At 39.3% G+C, this 16,748-nt stretch overlaps 1 protein-coding gene across 1 annotated transcript; it reads right to left on the bottom strand.

Moving 5' to 3' along the window:
* Positions 1–442: 442 nt before the first annotated feature.
* Positions 443–16,473, bottom strand: PPP2R3C (protein phosphatase 2 regulatory subunit B''gamma). The gene is made up of 13 exons (XM_061367591.1): positions 16,362–16,473; positions 15,461–15,588; positions 14,211–14,315; positions 13,551–13,663; positions 12,637–12,734; positions 9,812–9,882; positions 8,976–9,108; positions 7,744–7,799; positions 7,595–7,670; positions 6,836–6,972; positions 4,876–5,013; positions 1,530–1,589; positions 443–877 (listed from the first exon to the last, which is right to left on the bottom strand). Exons 1-13 carry the CDS (start codon positions 16,471–16,473, stop codon positions 689–691), a joined length of 1,416 nt encoding a protein of 471 aa, XP_061223575.1. The 3' UTR covers positions 443–688.
* Between the last annotated feature and the right edge of the window lie 275 nt (positions 16,474–16,748).

The raw sequence follows: 16,748 nt of genomic DNA, 5'->3' as shown, positions 1-16,748 counted from the left end.
CTACTGCTGTAGCTCAGCTGTACAATTAAGTTTAATTACATAACGTACTTGCACAGGAGGTTATATTGGTGAAAGATTTTAGACAGTTATTTGGATTAACTATATATAAAGCTAGTGCAGTTTTGTTAATGAACCTCTTGAGAACTGGGCAACCATTCAGTCAGTTCAATAGTTATTTACTTATCCTTTCTGTTAGACACTTAAAGCTGGACACATATGGAAGAAAGAGGCCTAAACTTTACCTCATACTGAAGACTTCTGCCTTTACAACAGAATGCTCAACAGTGCGTTAGAGGAAGCCACACAGAATGCAGTGGGGGGCTTGGGTTTGTGGAGTGGATACAAGCCATTGTTGAAGATAGTAAGGATCATATCCTTACTTTGGGGTTATATTCAAATTTACAATACAGTATTCAAATAAGAATAGGGCTTCGTACACAGGTTAAAAAGTCCAAAAATATTTATTAAAAAAAAAGAAAAAAAAAAAACCAGGTAATTTTTATCTCTTAAGCAGTTGCATTTTTGGTTTCAGAAATTAGTCCTGCAATTCCCATATGTACCACATTTTATATTGGGAGGAAAATAAAATGGAAGAGGCACTGATGCAGATAATGAGTGCTTCTAGCTTTCAATAGTTAGTGCATCAGATTGAGGTATCTCTGTGGACACAGTCTGCCCCTGTTCAAACTCATGTATCATCAACATCAGCAGTGTTGTCATTATCACTTGCCACAAGGACCTCTCTGTTCTCATATGTCCAGAATCCATTCAGATCAATTAGAATGCTGGTAACAGTGTCTCCTTGACTGCTATTGATTAAGTCCTGAAGGGAGATTTTGTAAGGATCCTTAGGCTTCACCATATCAAAGATTTCATCCTATGAAAGAAAAGTCAAAATTGGGGGAAAACCCCCCCCACGTTAATGATCAGAATAATGATTACTTTATACCATAATACAGAGTGATCTCTGGGTAACTAGTGCTACCCTCACCAATTTACAAATAAAAGCTGTTAAGTCCCACACAAAGCACAGTAATAGGAGCAGTGGGCTGAGCTCCCTCCCACTTCTCAAAGAAGAATTTGTTTTTTCTGGGGAGGCTCTGGCCTCAAAATGGTAACATGAAACTCAGCTTTTATGAGCGAAGTTGGAAAGTGTCAGAGCTTCTATAAAGTACTACAACTGCTAAATGCAAAGTAGGCCGTAATAAAGAGCTTTGTAAGACATGGGTTTTTGTCACCAGTCTGCTCCAAGCTCCAAACGGATGATCCTGACCCTAGTGTAAGACGCAGCAACATGTATTAAACAGGTAATTTGTCTATTAGTAAGGAAACTACTAGAGCAGTTACACACTGGATTTCTTAGAGAGCAACTGACAACATAAAAACATTTTCCAACCTAGAAGTAAGACTTGTCATATTATCTCTACTAGTCTGCAAATAAATATACAACAACCTAGACATGTAACATAAGTAAATTATGAAATTCTCATTTAAGTGTTTCACACAGTACTCTTTTCAGTAAAACTTACTTTGACATCCTGAAAAGAAACAGGCTCTTGTCCATGGATTTTCATTTGCTCCTGAATAGCCTAGGGGAAAAAAAAAAAGTTAGAAATAGCTAGTGCGGTATTATACTGACACTGTATCAAACTTTTTAATGCTTCTGCATCTTAAGCCATATTGCCCTGTGACAAAGCATTCAATGCCACAGCCTGCAATCAATTCTCTTCCACAAGCAAAGTGTGAGGCAGAGGTGAATTAAGGTATTACAAATGATGCATGGGTTCACAGTTCTCAGTCACTATGATAAGAATCTAACTTTCATTATGACCAGTGTTTGAGCACTCTGCAAATGGGATATGTAGACATTTGAATATTATCACTTAATACTTACAAAAACTGAACCTTCTGGTTTGAGTGTTTCTGACAAAGTGTAAAATACACACTAGGAAAAGACAGAAGGGGAAAGATCAACCAGCAGACAGGCAAAGCAGTGCAGCTACTCACACTTCTCATTTCTTTGAAAATGGAGCCTGTATTCAAGTCGATCAAATAATAATGAGGGAGACTATGTGTTTGTGTGTTTGAGCATTTGTCCATGCTGTAACTGGGCATTTCTCATTTTGAGCAGAATAGTATTCCCTACTATTAGTTCCTTCCATGTGGTACTATTTAAAGCTGCATCACCAAACCTCTGCCTGCACAACTGTAACAACTACAAACAAAACTGTCTCACAAACACAGGCTGTGCATCCTTGTCTGTATCAGCGTGGCCTCTGTAGGTGCAAACCTATTCTTGCTTGTGCTAACAGAAAAGTGGTTACTCACAGAGTCAAAAGAAATGTTCTGATTTCAAGGAAAACTTAGAACATTCAATTTCCAAAAGATTAAAGAAAGGACACACTCTGGAGTATGACCAAGCATCTGCTGCAGTTGAGGAATCTTTTCAATAGCGAAGCCAATGGAGTAAGTATGTAACTGGAGACATGCACAAAAACAGCTACGCCACAGTAGCTTATGCAGAATTACCTTGTTAAATTTGCTTTTTGTATTAGAATCACTTATGTACTATGACAACACTAAAATTCACGTTTTGTAAAATATAAAACTGCAAATTAATACCCTTTACAAAAATCAGAGACAGCTGACATGGCCCCTGGTCTTCCCTGCATCCTAATGCCGTATGAACAAAAGTGGAGAGAATGATGGGAACGGTGAGCTGTACAAGCTTGGAGATCAGACAAGTCATCGCCTGATTTCTCTAGGATCCTTAGTGCCAAATCCCAGCCTGACAGCTATCCATCAAGCATACAACACAGCTACAAAAGCTGAACAAAGCTCACAACAAAGTCCAAAAACCACATGCAATGACCCTGCCTGCACCTGCGGCAGAATATCCCTATGCAGCCAACTGGCTAGAAGCACCTTGACAGAAAAGGTGCTGGAGTGGAGGTCTTGGCACTGCCTAAGAATCTGCAGGATGACCTTGTAGCAATGAAGGCAGATAAATCCTGAGCTGCAGGTTTAGGCGGCTGACTATGCCTCCTGACTCAACATTTGGACACAGTACTTCAGATGCAGCCTTGCAATTTTGGGCTCTCCTTTTACGAGACCTTGGCAAACTAGTTGGAGCCCACTGGAGGGCTACCAACATGCTCTGAAAGCTAATGCACAGCACAGCTGAGAGGAAAGAACTGAGATGGAGATTAATCCACCTGAAGAACAGAAGGCTGAGGTGGTGAGGGGAATATTATTACCATCTTCAACTACCAGCATGTGGCTAGAGACAATACAAGAAGACTCTGCTTTGAGACACACAGTGAAAGGGGAAGAGGCATTCCAATTAGAGGTAGCAGAAAAGCTGAGGGGAGAAGTCTTCCCATTCAGGGTATGCAAACATTGGAACACATTGTCCAAAGAGGCTGAAGTCTCCCTCCTTGGCAATACTCAAAACTCACCTGCACAAGGCCCAGATCAACTCAACCTAACCATGAAGCTGGCCCTGCTCTGAGCAGGAGGTAGGAGCAGGTGACCTCCAAAGGTCCATTTCACCCAAAATTATTTGATGGTTCAAAGGCACTAAAAGAAAATAGAGGTGGGTGTGTGGTGTGTTTTGGGGTATTTTTGGGGGGTGTGGAGTGTGTGTGGGGTTGCTTTAGGGGTTTTTTTGGCCGTTTCTAAGGGGAGGTGTTTGTTTTTAAAAAAGCCTTTGCTTTTCAGAAAAGGTCTACAGGTTTTTGAGGTAAGTCGTCTTATTTTTACAGAATGGTACGGCTGTAGTCACTATCAAAGTTCATGTTCAACTAGAGACTTACTATAATATAGAAACAACGTGGATATAAGATTATGCCTTGAACAGGCCTGAAAGCTTTACCTAATGAGCTGAATCATGTACATTGCTTGTCACACTTTGCACATATGGCTAACTACAATGCTGTTGTTTATTTTTACAGTTATAATACAAAGATCCACATAAAGAAAACTGAAGTACCTGTCCCTCTGTCTGAATAGATAATCACTGAAGGCATCTTGTACATGAAAAAAGCATCACACTCGTAACTTTGCCCAAATCATTTACAACAAAAACACTTTACTGAAGAACATTTCCTTTTCCACGATACCTCAGGTATCTATTACAATAAAAGACAAAACAACATTCCTCCCCCCACAAATTAAAAACAAACCCAGACACAAAACCACCACAAGCCAGAAGAAAAACAAAACCCCACTCACACAAACCACTATTTGGAGGAAGACTTCGCAAGCCTCAGACTGAAAAGAAGCTTTTCTTTTTCTTTTTTTTTTTACTTTTTTTTTTCTGTTTTTTGTTTGTTTGTTTGTTTTTAGCTGCTATTAAAATTAACTTATTTGGAAGTAACAGATAACAATACAGAAAATGAGAAATGCAAGAAGCTCTTTGCAATCAATAGATTGAATGAAGAATCCCACAGATATACAGGCCCATCACTGCATTTCATTATTTTAATGTCTACTGAATTACAGTGGAAATTAAACCCATGGGCAAGAGCCAACGAGAACCATCATAAGAGATTCTAATAGGTAATCATTAGACAATTTTAAGACAATTTCATATTCTTTAAAAAAAAAATATTCAACAGAAAATATTTTTGTTAAACAAAATCAAACCAGTTCATTTCAACTGGAGATGAAATGCTGAAAAACCTTTTGAGTTCTTTCCAAGTTTGGGATTTTTTATTTTCTTTTCTTAATATTTTAAATCTTCTTAGAAGTAGTTACTGGTCTCCTGGTGGCTACCGGTAATTTAAAGTGATTTCCTGCAGTTCTGCACTCAGAAGCACACAGGCTGTAACACTACAAACACAGAAAATGGCCTACCTGTATAAAGAAACTTACCCTAAAGAAATAATTAAGGGAAAAGACATTCAGGTATCCTTTGTTCTCTATATCAAGCAGTTTGAAAATATATTGCAGAGCTGCAGGCTCCTTTCTGTTTTCTAATGCAAGCACAAAGTCCAGGTAGGTTTTATAGTCCTAAAAGTAGATACAATCATGTTTATTACAGTCTTCTTTCTAAATTGATTTTGCAAGCAGGAACTCTATAATTGGCAGCTATTTCATTGTAGGGGATCAGTCTATTTTCTGAAAAAGACAACATGAAATAGAAAATGGCTGCTACCACCAACATGAACAGAAAAGTTAGTTTTTAATGACTGCTAACAATAGGAAATCCTGCCATTTTAGAAAAAAATTTGGATTCCAAGCATAAATCAAAATTAAACATGCTATATATATTTTAAACAATGTTTAATATACCTTTAAACTGCTGAACATACACAACTAGTGAAGAAGAGCTGTATAAAAGGTTTTCATTACCACAAATTAAACATCCAGTGGCAATAAGCCTACCGCTACCAAACAGTACTATATGGCCAAATTCTTTATAGATCTGAGTAGGTAGTTTGGCAAAAAACATGGTAGAAGCATTAGCAGGCATCAAAAACATGTATCACTTTTTTGTTAGGACTGATTCTGGGTTTCCTGATCAAGATATAGTAGTGACAAGGATAGATATCCTTCAGTCCTATGTATATAATAATCCTGTCTATCTTAAACAGAGAGTTGTTCAGCAGGAGCTTGACAGGCTGGAAAAATGGGATGACAGAAGCCTCATCAAGTTCACCAGAGGAAATGCAAAATCCTGCATTTGGGAAGGAATAACTCCATGCACCAGTACATGCTGGGGGCTAACTGGTGAGAAAGAAGCTTTGCATAGCCAGACCTATGAGTCCTGACAGGCAACAAAATTGAACACACGTCAGCAACGTGCCCTCGCAGCAAAGACTGCTGACAGTATTCTGAGCTGCATGAGGAAGAGCTCTGCTGGCAAGCTGAGGAAGGTGATCCTTCTCTGCTCAGCAGTGCTTGGACCACATCTGAGTGCTGGGTCCTGTTCTAGTCTCCCCAGTATAAGAGAAAGGTGGACCTACTGTACCAAGTCCAGCAAAGGGCAACCAGGAGGATCCTTTATGACCTTGAAGATTCTGCGATTTTACAGAAAACTGCTAAGGTGGCAGGACTGCATAGCGAATTTGTAATTTATCAATTTCAGAATTCAGTCATCTGAATGCAGACAATAAGAGTTAACAATACATTAAGAAAAACTTTCAAAATATCATTTTAACTTTAATTTAGAATTCCCATTTCTCACAACTATGGAAAGCTCACAACAAAACCACTGTTGCCTTCACAAAGAAGTGGAGAGTACAGCAAGTTAGCTAACCTGTCAAGTGTGCCACTTGCTTTTAGTTCTCTTTAAGGAATTGGTGAGGCACTGGAATGGGGTTGCCCAAGGAAGCTGTGAATGCTCCATCCCTGGCGGTGTTCAAGGCCAGGTTGGACAGAGCCTTGGGTGACATGATTTCGTGTGAGTTGTCCCTGCCCATGGCAGGAGGCTTGGAACTTCATGATCTTAAGGTCCTTTCCAACCCTAACTATTCTATGATTCTATTCAATGAAAAAGTATTGCTACATTTATACATTTTTTCAAAATGTGTTTTATGTTACTGAATCTACAAGTTTTATCCTAGGCTGTCTGGATTTCATATCACCTCTGTTTTTCAAAACAAGCAACTTCTCTTTAAGCCAGGCTGCAACCACCTTGCTGTTAAGAAAATTCATTTCTTCATCTGCTGCATCATCATTTATGTGCAAATTGATAAATGAAGTTACTTTACCTCTTTTGGCTACTTTTTATTTTAAAAATACTGATTATGAGACATTTCACATCTCTGCAAGCCAAAGCTTTTATACCATATATATATATAAATATAACAAAGTGAAAATATGTGATTACCATTTCACCATCATAAGTTAAGCATTCCTGAAAGACACGATCCAAAAATATGTTGGTCAGAGTGCCTGTTCCATACCGGGACAGTTCTTCTTTGCTGAGCATGCCGTTGTGATCTTTATCGAGGTTTAAGTACTGGCCTAGGGTGGAGACAGAGAGGGCAAAACATAATATACCTGTGTCGGCAAAGAACCGTTTCAGCAGAGGAAGAAAATTTAACACCTATTTAAATATTTATTTAATCATCATAAAGCTAATGCAGTTAAGTGGGAATATGCTAGATCCACAATAACATTCACAGAGCATCATAAATGAACACAGAACATGGGGTTAGAGAAAGTGGGAATCCCATGACAAGCTGCTAATAATTCTAAGGTAATGGCTCAAAAGTAAAAGCTGTGTATATAGCGAAAGGAGCTGAAGGATAAGACCAGTTTATTTTAAACAGATCTACTGTAAGCATGAAAAAAGAACATGCAAAAGCATGAACAGAACAGTCAAAAGAGAAGGTTACAGAGGAACCTTGTACCTTGTGCAACAAGCACAAAATGACAGAGGATAAAACCATGGTAAAGAGCAACAGTGGAGAACTGAAACCATAAAAGTCAGGGAAATATACTGAAGATATACAGGAGTTGAAAAGAAAAGTTATCAGGATTTAGATACAGAACCAGAAGAAAAGTAACACCAATAATGTGATCAAATCATAGAGGGCAGAGAGGAGATAGGGAAAAAAAAGGGTTCACAAATAAAGAAACCTACCATAAACTCTTAATGCAGAAGGAGCAGAAAACCAGTTTGTCTCCTGACTTTCTTTAGAAAGTTCTTCATCCCTTAACTAAGTGAAACATGAAGTTAGAATTTTGAAAGATTAAATTGAAATACAATAGTGCACTCTGAGAGATCTTTACCTCTAGTAAGTCATCCAGGAAGCTGCAAGCTAAAATATCCTGTATCTTTATCTTCCCTGCAGCAAGAAAAAAACACCACATTTTAACAGTCACACAGACAATATATCCATTTGATTGCTCTCATTTAGGTGGTTCCCCTTACAAAAGAAGTATCCTGAGCAGGAAAATATTTACCTTTTTTAAAAAGGCAAAATTAAACATAACCAACTTTTAACATCAAGGATAAAGCTGTAATTTAAGAGACAAAATAAAACCAGCTTTTAAAATGACGGAATAAAACTAGGTTGATATTGCTATAAGGAGTATTCCTGAAGCCTAAAAACCAGAAAGTTAGATTCAACATCAACTCAAAGAGTAAAATAAAAAATGCAAAGAAATCATGCTTAAAACATTTGTTGGAATAATAGTCTCTTAGGTGATGTGATATTTTTACATGTTCAGAAACAGTAGATGTGACACAAAGCTAAGGTGGCAGAATGCACTTCTGCTGGTGTAGCACAGATGCTGCGGAAACAGCTGTGCAAAATAATGGCATTGTAACTTCACACACACCCTCTCTAAGTGTTTGTAATTACCTCCACTGGAGTCTACTGCCCACACAACTCTGACGTTGTTGAGTGGCACAGCTAGAGCTTGAAAACACATGCAGTTTGTGACTTCAATCAAGGGCCTATGAAAAAGCAAGCTGCTGTCCAAGGGAGCTACAGCTGTAATAAGGATTAGCAGCCATAGCTGCAAACCTTTTGTAACGAGTTTACATGGTGCACACAAATTTAATAACAGGAGAAGCACAGCACAATAAGCATTCTTGAGCATTTCAGCAGCTCTGTGGATGTTCCGCCAAGCAGTTCTGTTGTTAAGTTGCTGTGCTTTCTATTGAAACTAAACACTTAAAATTAGCTCCCACTAATAATGCATTTTGATGAAACAATATTTTATTTGTCGGTTTCTGTGACATAATTCTATAGTATCACAGCTGATGGTTATATCATAGAAATTCATTAGCTGTAGATTACTGGACCCACATAAAGACTCCTGGTCTTCAATGGGGATTAACGTTCAAACACAAGATTGCTGGAAAAAAAAAAACAACAAAAACAACAAACCCCCAAAACCCAAACTAAACTACAAAGACAACTACATTTTACTTTGAAAACACAAGTAGCGTCAGTGGAAACATTTTAAAAGTGAAAACAGACCCACATATTTAGCATCTGAAAACATGGACCTACCTGTTCTGAGAGGATCCAGAAAGAAGAAAAACTTTCTAACTGCTGTGCAGACATAGAAGGAGTAAAAAGATTTTTCTAAACCATCCAGCTGTGGCAAAGTAGGGATGAGTTCCAGAATGTAGTTTTCTAAATCCTGCAGAATTAAGAAAGAAAAAGAAACAAGCTTTAAACACTACTATCACTGCATGTTTGCTATACTCCACCCTGGCTTTCAAGTGTGTTTTATTAAAAATACAACCCTGAAATGATACAGAAAGGCACATGAAAGCAGGCAGAAAGCCTAAGTCACATACATGCACATGTGATGCCATGACTGAAACAGTCCACAAAAAAACCCAGAATGTTATCAAAGGAGATATGTACATGTAAATATAAATGCATTCAACTGTACCTTTTGCAAATACCAGTGCATGACCCCTAACTGAATTCTCCTATTGCTGTATATTCTTCAATAGATCTTTTATAGTGGTAACTAAAACTCATTTACTTTGTAATATCAACTCCCGTTAGAACAGTTCATTGAGGCCCACTCTAGCCATCCTTTTTTGGGATTTCTACTCTATCTTACTAAATCTAGTAAAGTGCTAATGACATAAAACCTTGGTAGCTACAATCTCTTTTTCAAATAATTACCAGTATTATAAAAAGGCTAGCAGCACTGCAGCCACCAAATCTCTAGAATACAGAGATTGCTGTCTATCTAAACATATGTGCTCACCCCAAATCTAGATTATAATACAAGATTTTATGACATAAGACTGGAAGAAAATTTGAACCTTTTTGATGCTCTATCATTTAGTACAGACAGAAATTAAGTTACTCAAGAATTTACTTACTGATTCTCTGAGGTAACCCTGTCCTGCCACATCATATAAACTGAGACCTATTCTTGTCTGATGAAGCCACACTGTAAAACAGAAAATGGAATCATAATGCAAGAAATCTAGGGGGCTTTTGAGGCATCACCAAAATTTGAAGTTATTCTAAAGGCCACAGGGCACTGTTGGATGTTAAGTACCTCTCTGGTTTGCATTTTTCTGAGATTTAAATGAAGCCATGGTATGTACCAGTCCTGATTAGAAACACCCTTTCAGTCTCTTAGTAAGAGTCCCTGGCGATATATACTACACTGTGGCCAACGCTGCCTTATAATAACTAGTGAGAAATGGCTGAGCAAACACATTTTATCTGGTACATGGAATCATATGGATTCATTTGTTCCTGCTGACCTAGAGATAAATGAAGCAGTGTATTTTCAATGCATTAAAAACAGCTGTACAATGTCATATACTGTGTGCTTCTCAAATTGCTACAGCCCCTTGTGCATCATGAGGCACTGTAGCTACTGACAAAGGTCCTGCCTTCACTTCCAAGTTACAGCAGGAGAATTAGTACAGCACAAGTATCTACTTTTGCAATAAGAAGGCACATTAATCAAAGAAACTATAGGACAACATGCTTGAGGCCATCGTTAAAGTACAATAATAGAGTACAGAATAGGCATAAAAACTATTTATATACTCCATGTTAAATTTAATTTCCATTCTATGAAAAAACAGTTTAAAATCTCCTCTTACAAAATATGACCTGTCCTTCATACCAACATTCATCTGTTCAAGGTAAGCGTTTGTTAGGGTGGACTAAGTATCACTTAGAGATGACAGAGGTTAAATAGTGAGCCTGTTTCTTTGCTGGCTGAAGCTTAAAGGTAAGTGATGTACCCTGAAGCGATTCAAGACACTTTTACTAAGCTTGACTTACTTGGAAAATGTCAACAGCCCTGACTCTTTCCTCCTGAAGGGGAAGCTTTACTGGAGGCAGAAGAAATCCTTCACCATTATTCAATTATTAGTTACCATTTTTCTCATTCCCTCACAAAACGACTGTGCAGATTGTTAAAAGGGGGTAAGAAAGGCTGTAATCCATGGACTGTACAAAATCCTCCAGCTGGAGGAAGGAAGGAGAAAGACAAAATCCTACATGTTCAGCACAAGTACATGATTCTTCTTATTCAGCTATTCCTAAAACTTTAACAAGCATATTAAAAAAATAAATAAAAATAAACCCCAAAGTTCATTAATGAGTTAAGATGGTTAGAGAATACCATCACAAACCCAAGGCACAGGTGTTTAAGATGTTTTAAGCTCAGGTTGATAGGGTCTCTTCCCTGCTGTAGAATGTTTTGGAGGCTGACCTCTCCAGTCCACGAACTTCATCAAAACAGGTGAAACAGGGACTGCATTGCCCCAGCTTGGATCAGTTTAAGCTGCTGCAGAGTAATTCCCTTCTTCATCTGTTACTTCCCTCTCTTTTCAGTGCCACACTGAAGGACACTTAGCAGGAAATACAGATGGAATTCACAAATTCAAATAAACCAATTCCAATCCAATCCACTAATCCCAAGTATGAACTGAAAGTTTCTACAGGTATTTAAATCTTTTCTTCCTTTAATACCTGGCCTGGTCTTTAGCCCTCATAAGGAACATTGTACAGCAGACAATAGAAATTATCTCTACTACTGCACAGACATGCCACGGGGCAATGTCAATGCTGTAAGCTAGAAAAAACAAGGATCCTTATATAACTGACTGCAAACAAACACTGCATGGGACTTTATGTTGGCTAGAGTCTGCAAATGAAATCTGAATGAGATGGGACATGCCACAAGGTTCCTGTCTCTAAATTGAGTGGTGCTTGTTTGTTTGTTGTGGTGTTAGAACAAGGGCACCACCATAAATACACAAGACTTAAAACTTCTGGGTGAAACAAATGAAGAGCTCTGAAAGAATCTCTGTTGTTTGCATCTGAATAGGCCTTTTTGAAATGATACAATTTTCATAGACTTCTTCAGGAGTCTCCTATCCTGCAGCTTTTGGGTTTACTGTTTATTTCAAATGGCGCTATTACTTCTTTCTTGCATACTCTGCACGTCAACTCACCAGGTTTCCTGCTCAACACATCTCTCATCTCTTGCACCACAAGATTTTAAGTTAGACAAGCTGAGCTGCTCTGGGGAAAGCTACCATTCTCCCTGCCTCAAGGCCCTACCAAACCTAGGAACATAGTAGCCAGGGGACAGGGCAATGAGGCAGCCTTCCTTCCTGCTTGCCAGTCTTGTTTTTTTAAACAAGATCTAACAGAGACTGATTTTATTTTTTCTTTTTAAAAAAGAAATCAAAGTGCATTTTTCAGCCCAGGTTTTCAGGTTATTTGTAATAAAAATATAGCTGAAAATACTTGTCACAATATGAATCTATAGTGACAAGCATGGTTCGAAAAAATAGGTAACGCCATTATAGATGGAAAAACAGTAAACAAAGCTATCTGCAGGACAATCTGATCACAGTGGTTAGGACCATACTCGTCATGTAACTTTAGTTTTTTGCTCTTCCCAGTACTGCCTGAATAAAGAAAATGATAATACCAATGTATTTAACAAACAGATCAAGGATATCTCTGGCTGAGAGGTGGACTTTAGAGACAGGCTGAATTCCCACTTCCTAGTAAACAGTGAAAAGTCCCAAGCCTCCAGGAAAACAGCATTAGCAATCAAATGATAGATCTCACTGCTGCTGAAGAGAACAGCAAGTAATTAATAAAGCTTAAATTAGTTTTGAAAATAAAACAACTTCTCATTAAGACAGAAAAAGCACCAACTAACCTTTTCGCATGACATAATTGAAAAACTGCATGATAGATATTCTCCCATAAGGATCATTATGGAGTAATTTAGCAAAGATCTTAGCTGTGAAGAACTGCCTGTAAAACATAAACACAAAGCTGCTTCTATGCATCCAATTGCACTGCACTGACAGACCCACTTACGGTATTCAAAAACTTAGACACTCTAAAATACTATTTTAACAATATAGACTGTGCTCTGTGTATTCAAAAAGATTAATTTGCTACACTACAACCACCAGCTGGGATCCTACCAAGTAACAATGGTAAACTCTATAAAAAGCAGATGCTTTTGCTGCTCCTGAGACTTCAGTGATATGGGGGTTTCAAGAACTTTCATTCAATTTATTTTCTCTTCACTACAATAGATTTAGTGGCTTACATTCTTCTACAACAATATGCACATAGAAGGGATCACTAGTACTGATAACTAATCTGCCTAAAACTCAATGACAAAGGTATGGGCACAACAGCAGCCTCCAACAGGAGCATAAAGAAGAAACATTCAATATATGCTGCACACAGAACATCTAGCAGAACGTTTTCCATTAGTAGATATTAGGGAAGGTTGAGCAATATCACTGGAGACATGATTTCCTCTTCAGATACAAAGTATGCTGTTTACTGGCCACTAACATAAAAAAAACCTCATGCTGGCAAGAATTTCTTTAAGATGAAGTACCTACCCCTCCTGCAGACATCTCCATCAAAAGTTCCCTCAGAGGTGTAGGGCAATACACCTTTACAAGGATGCAAAGCAACTAGTTCATCAGTAACTACACAGGCATGATTTTATCTTGCCATTAAACTGTTTCCATTTATTTTAGCAACTGCAAGTTACAGCAGCACTTAGGTTGAGCCAAAGTAAGCACATGCAAGAGCAGAAAGCCTTACTTGCATTTAGGTCCAGCTTTTTCACCAACTTTCAAAAAGTTCTCATAGTTAATCATTGCTTCTTCCCCAATCATTGGTGATGTCTGATGTTTGTCCAGTAGAAACCACAGATTCTTAAAAGACATGTATATTTGGTTAAGAAGGTATTTCTCTAGAGATGTCAGTGTGCTTAAGACAGAGCATCAAAGAAATGCATCAAAAAAAGTGGTTTTGCTGCAAGGTTACCTCTTAATCAATGCACATCATCAGTTCCACCAGAAAAGCAACAAAGTGATACTTCCACTGCTCTAAACTGGTGTTAAACACACACTCTCTCTTACTCACATCCCTTTTGCACTGCAATAAATGCAATCATATTTGAAGTCTTCTCAGTGGTGTGCAAACAGAACTTATTTCTTCTTCTGAGCACACTAGTGAAATTGTTGGAATGTTCTGGAAAACCAGAAGCCATTGACTTAGTCCTCATATACATTATAAGAAGGAAGTTTTACACTAACATTACCAGCCCAAGACTATATTAAACGCTTTAGCTAGTACTTCACAACTAGCCAACAAGCCCAAATACAAAGCACCTCACTGTGCAGACAGGAGATAGTAAAACTCTGCAGAAAGAAGTCTCATCAGAAGCCATTCTGAGACATACAGAAAATATTTTCTTACCTGCAGCTCTTCATTATCCAACAGCTCTCTGCTTTTTCTTTGCAGAAAGACTGCTCTAGATTCTTCTCTTAATTTCTGAAGCAAGATTTCATCTTCAGCTGGCAGCTAGAAACATTTTGGTGTTTTAGTGTACTGTCCAGTGGTACCATTAAAAACCTACACATTTAGCAAGTACTCTTGGGTAGTCCTGCCTCACACACTTTGATGAAGCTCTTTACTTGACAAAAAATAACAACCTATCTACCAGAATGCTGTACAGCACCTGCTTCTTCTACAGGGACATCACTTGTATACTGTCTTAAATTATTTCAGTACTGGAATATTTATTTAAAGCAAGACATCTTTAATTTGAGAGACAAAGACCTACCCAATACCTGATAACCCACCCAATAAGCGCTTTCCCATATTAACAAGATAGGAGTGCTCATGCATAAAAGACATTTATTACTGTGTTTTTATTCAGGAGAGTGCAGTACCTCCTATTTTGTTGTATGCTTGACTCTCAAGAGTAAATATCTACTAGACTTTTTTTATCCAATGAAACAGATGGATACCATACACTTGGTATGAAAGTTCTGGCGATGTTTACATGCAAAACTGTACAGCACTACCAGAAGTTGCATATGTATTCATCAGCTGAAACACAGGTACTTAAGAACTTAATTGACAGAAACTCATAATCCTAAGGAATACAGGACCACTTCAGGTTAGACAGCAGCTGAGGGGTCAAGCTGACTAGTGCCAGGAATATAAAGATGTTGAACTTGTGCTCCCATATTCTCCCATCCCAATCTGATTCATCTCACACATAAGATGCCAGACCAAGCATTTCTATTGGATTATGCAGGCAACAAACGTAACTTTACTCTGCAAGATCAATGACTGACCATTTTCATGAAACAGCATCCCACTGTACCTTAACAGAATGAGGAAGATATGTATTTATAATGCTGGTATGTCAAAATTCAGTCAGAGCAGGAAGTTCCTCTGAAAAAGAAGGACTTCCTGTCTTTTGTAAGCAACCAAGCTTACTGCCCAATTAGCAAACTATTTTATAGCTTCTAATGAGATACTTAGTAATGTTTGAAACTGCTGAAATCCATACCTGTACAAAACAAAAAGTTACACTTAGCAATCCAGATTTCAATCTACTTAAGCTTCTGAAGCTGAAGTGTCTCTTTGAGTAAGCATATCTTTCCGTATAACGCAGAACAGCCTCTTTTGGCAGTTTATCTGGATGCCTTACTTACCCTGTAGTAAAATCGTGGTATGTTCACATATGACATATTGCCACTTTTTCTCTCTCCTTTCCATTCCATGTAATATTTTGTGAACAATTCCATTTCTTCATCTTTTAGCTCTTGTTCACTTTTTTTGGCTGATAAACACAGAAAAGAATTTATGCTCTACTCCACAGTTTTAATGTAACAAGGACCTTGAAAGTAAGAGCTCATGTTGACATTGGTGCAGCCATGCTGTTAAGTAACATAAATAATGAATGGAGCACAGGCCTATTATGTCAATTGTATAGCAGATACAGTGAATATGTCACATATATATTCTGTCTGAGTATCTACAGAGCACCTCTTTCAGCAGCGGCATAGTGCTACCCGATGCTCTGTAGGGTACGTGACTGTAGCAGGCACACAATTACGACTGACAAAGCAGCAGTACTCTTGCAGAGTTAGCACTGTGTGATACTGCTTACTGCAAGCAGCAGCATGAACTCCACCTTTCACTCTGTAATACCAGGGATATCACTGCATGCCTGCATAGGCTCTCTGACGGCTCACGAATAAAGAGCCACCAGCCGCACAGTCACAGGGATACACGCTGCAACCCAGCCGGCCTTCACAGCCCCGGCCTCCACACGGCTCCTCAGCCGCCCCTGCTGTCACTAACCGCTAGCATAAAGGGGTTATCTTTCTCCGCAGAAGGAATCCAGTCGTGCCCGACCCCCGCGGCAGCCTGCACACAGGGAACTAAAGCACCACGGCCACATACATCCGTGCTCGCTCCACCACTCCACCAGCCTTGACCCCTCAACCCCTCCTCACTGAGGGCAACGCCAGCCGCGCTCTCTCCCTTACCCATGCTTCCTCCCTTTCTCTCTCCCTGCCCGCCCGCCTCTCGACACCCCGGGGAACTCACGGCCGCAGCGGGCAGCCAGCCGGCTCCTCAGGCTCCGTTGCCAGTTCATGCCCGCCCCGCACCTGGCGTTCAAACTGCTGTACCCACAACCAATATGGCGCAGGAACCCCATCCGCCCTGACAGGGCGCTAGAGATCACGTGACAGCTAACCCAGTGAAGCGCGATTGGCTCCAAGCCCAGGGGCGGGCTTGGCGGCGCTTCCGGTTTGGCGGGAAGTGAGAGGGGCACCGAGGGGCCCACGGCCGCCGCTCACCGACCGAGGTAGGTCAGTACCGGGGGAGTAAGGGCGCAGCCCTCGCTTCTTTACACTCTGGCAGGGTAGAGTGGGGAGGCCGTGCGGGTCTTGCCTCGCCGCTGTGCTTGCTGGGAGTTGTAGTGTACGGGCC

The sequence above is a fragment of the Neopsephotus bourkii genome, unplaced genomic scaffold, assembly GCF_033783945.1.
Source record: "Neopsephotus bourkii isolate Nb327-2 ecotype Australia unplaced genomic scaffold, CSIRO-AGI_Nbou_v1 NB_1388, whole genome shotgun sequence".
NCBI classification, from domain to species: Eukaryota; Metazoa; Chordata; class Aves; order Psittaciformes; family Psittacidae; genus Neopsephotus; species Neopsephotus bourkii.
Note: the sequence above shows the minus strand (reverse complement) of the source record. Positions and strands in the feature narration are given on the sequence as shown.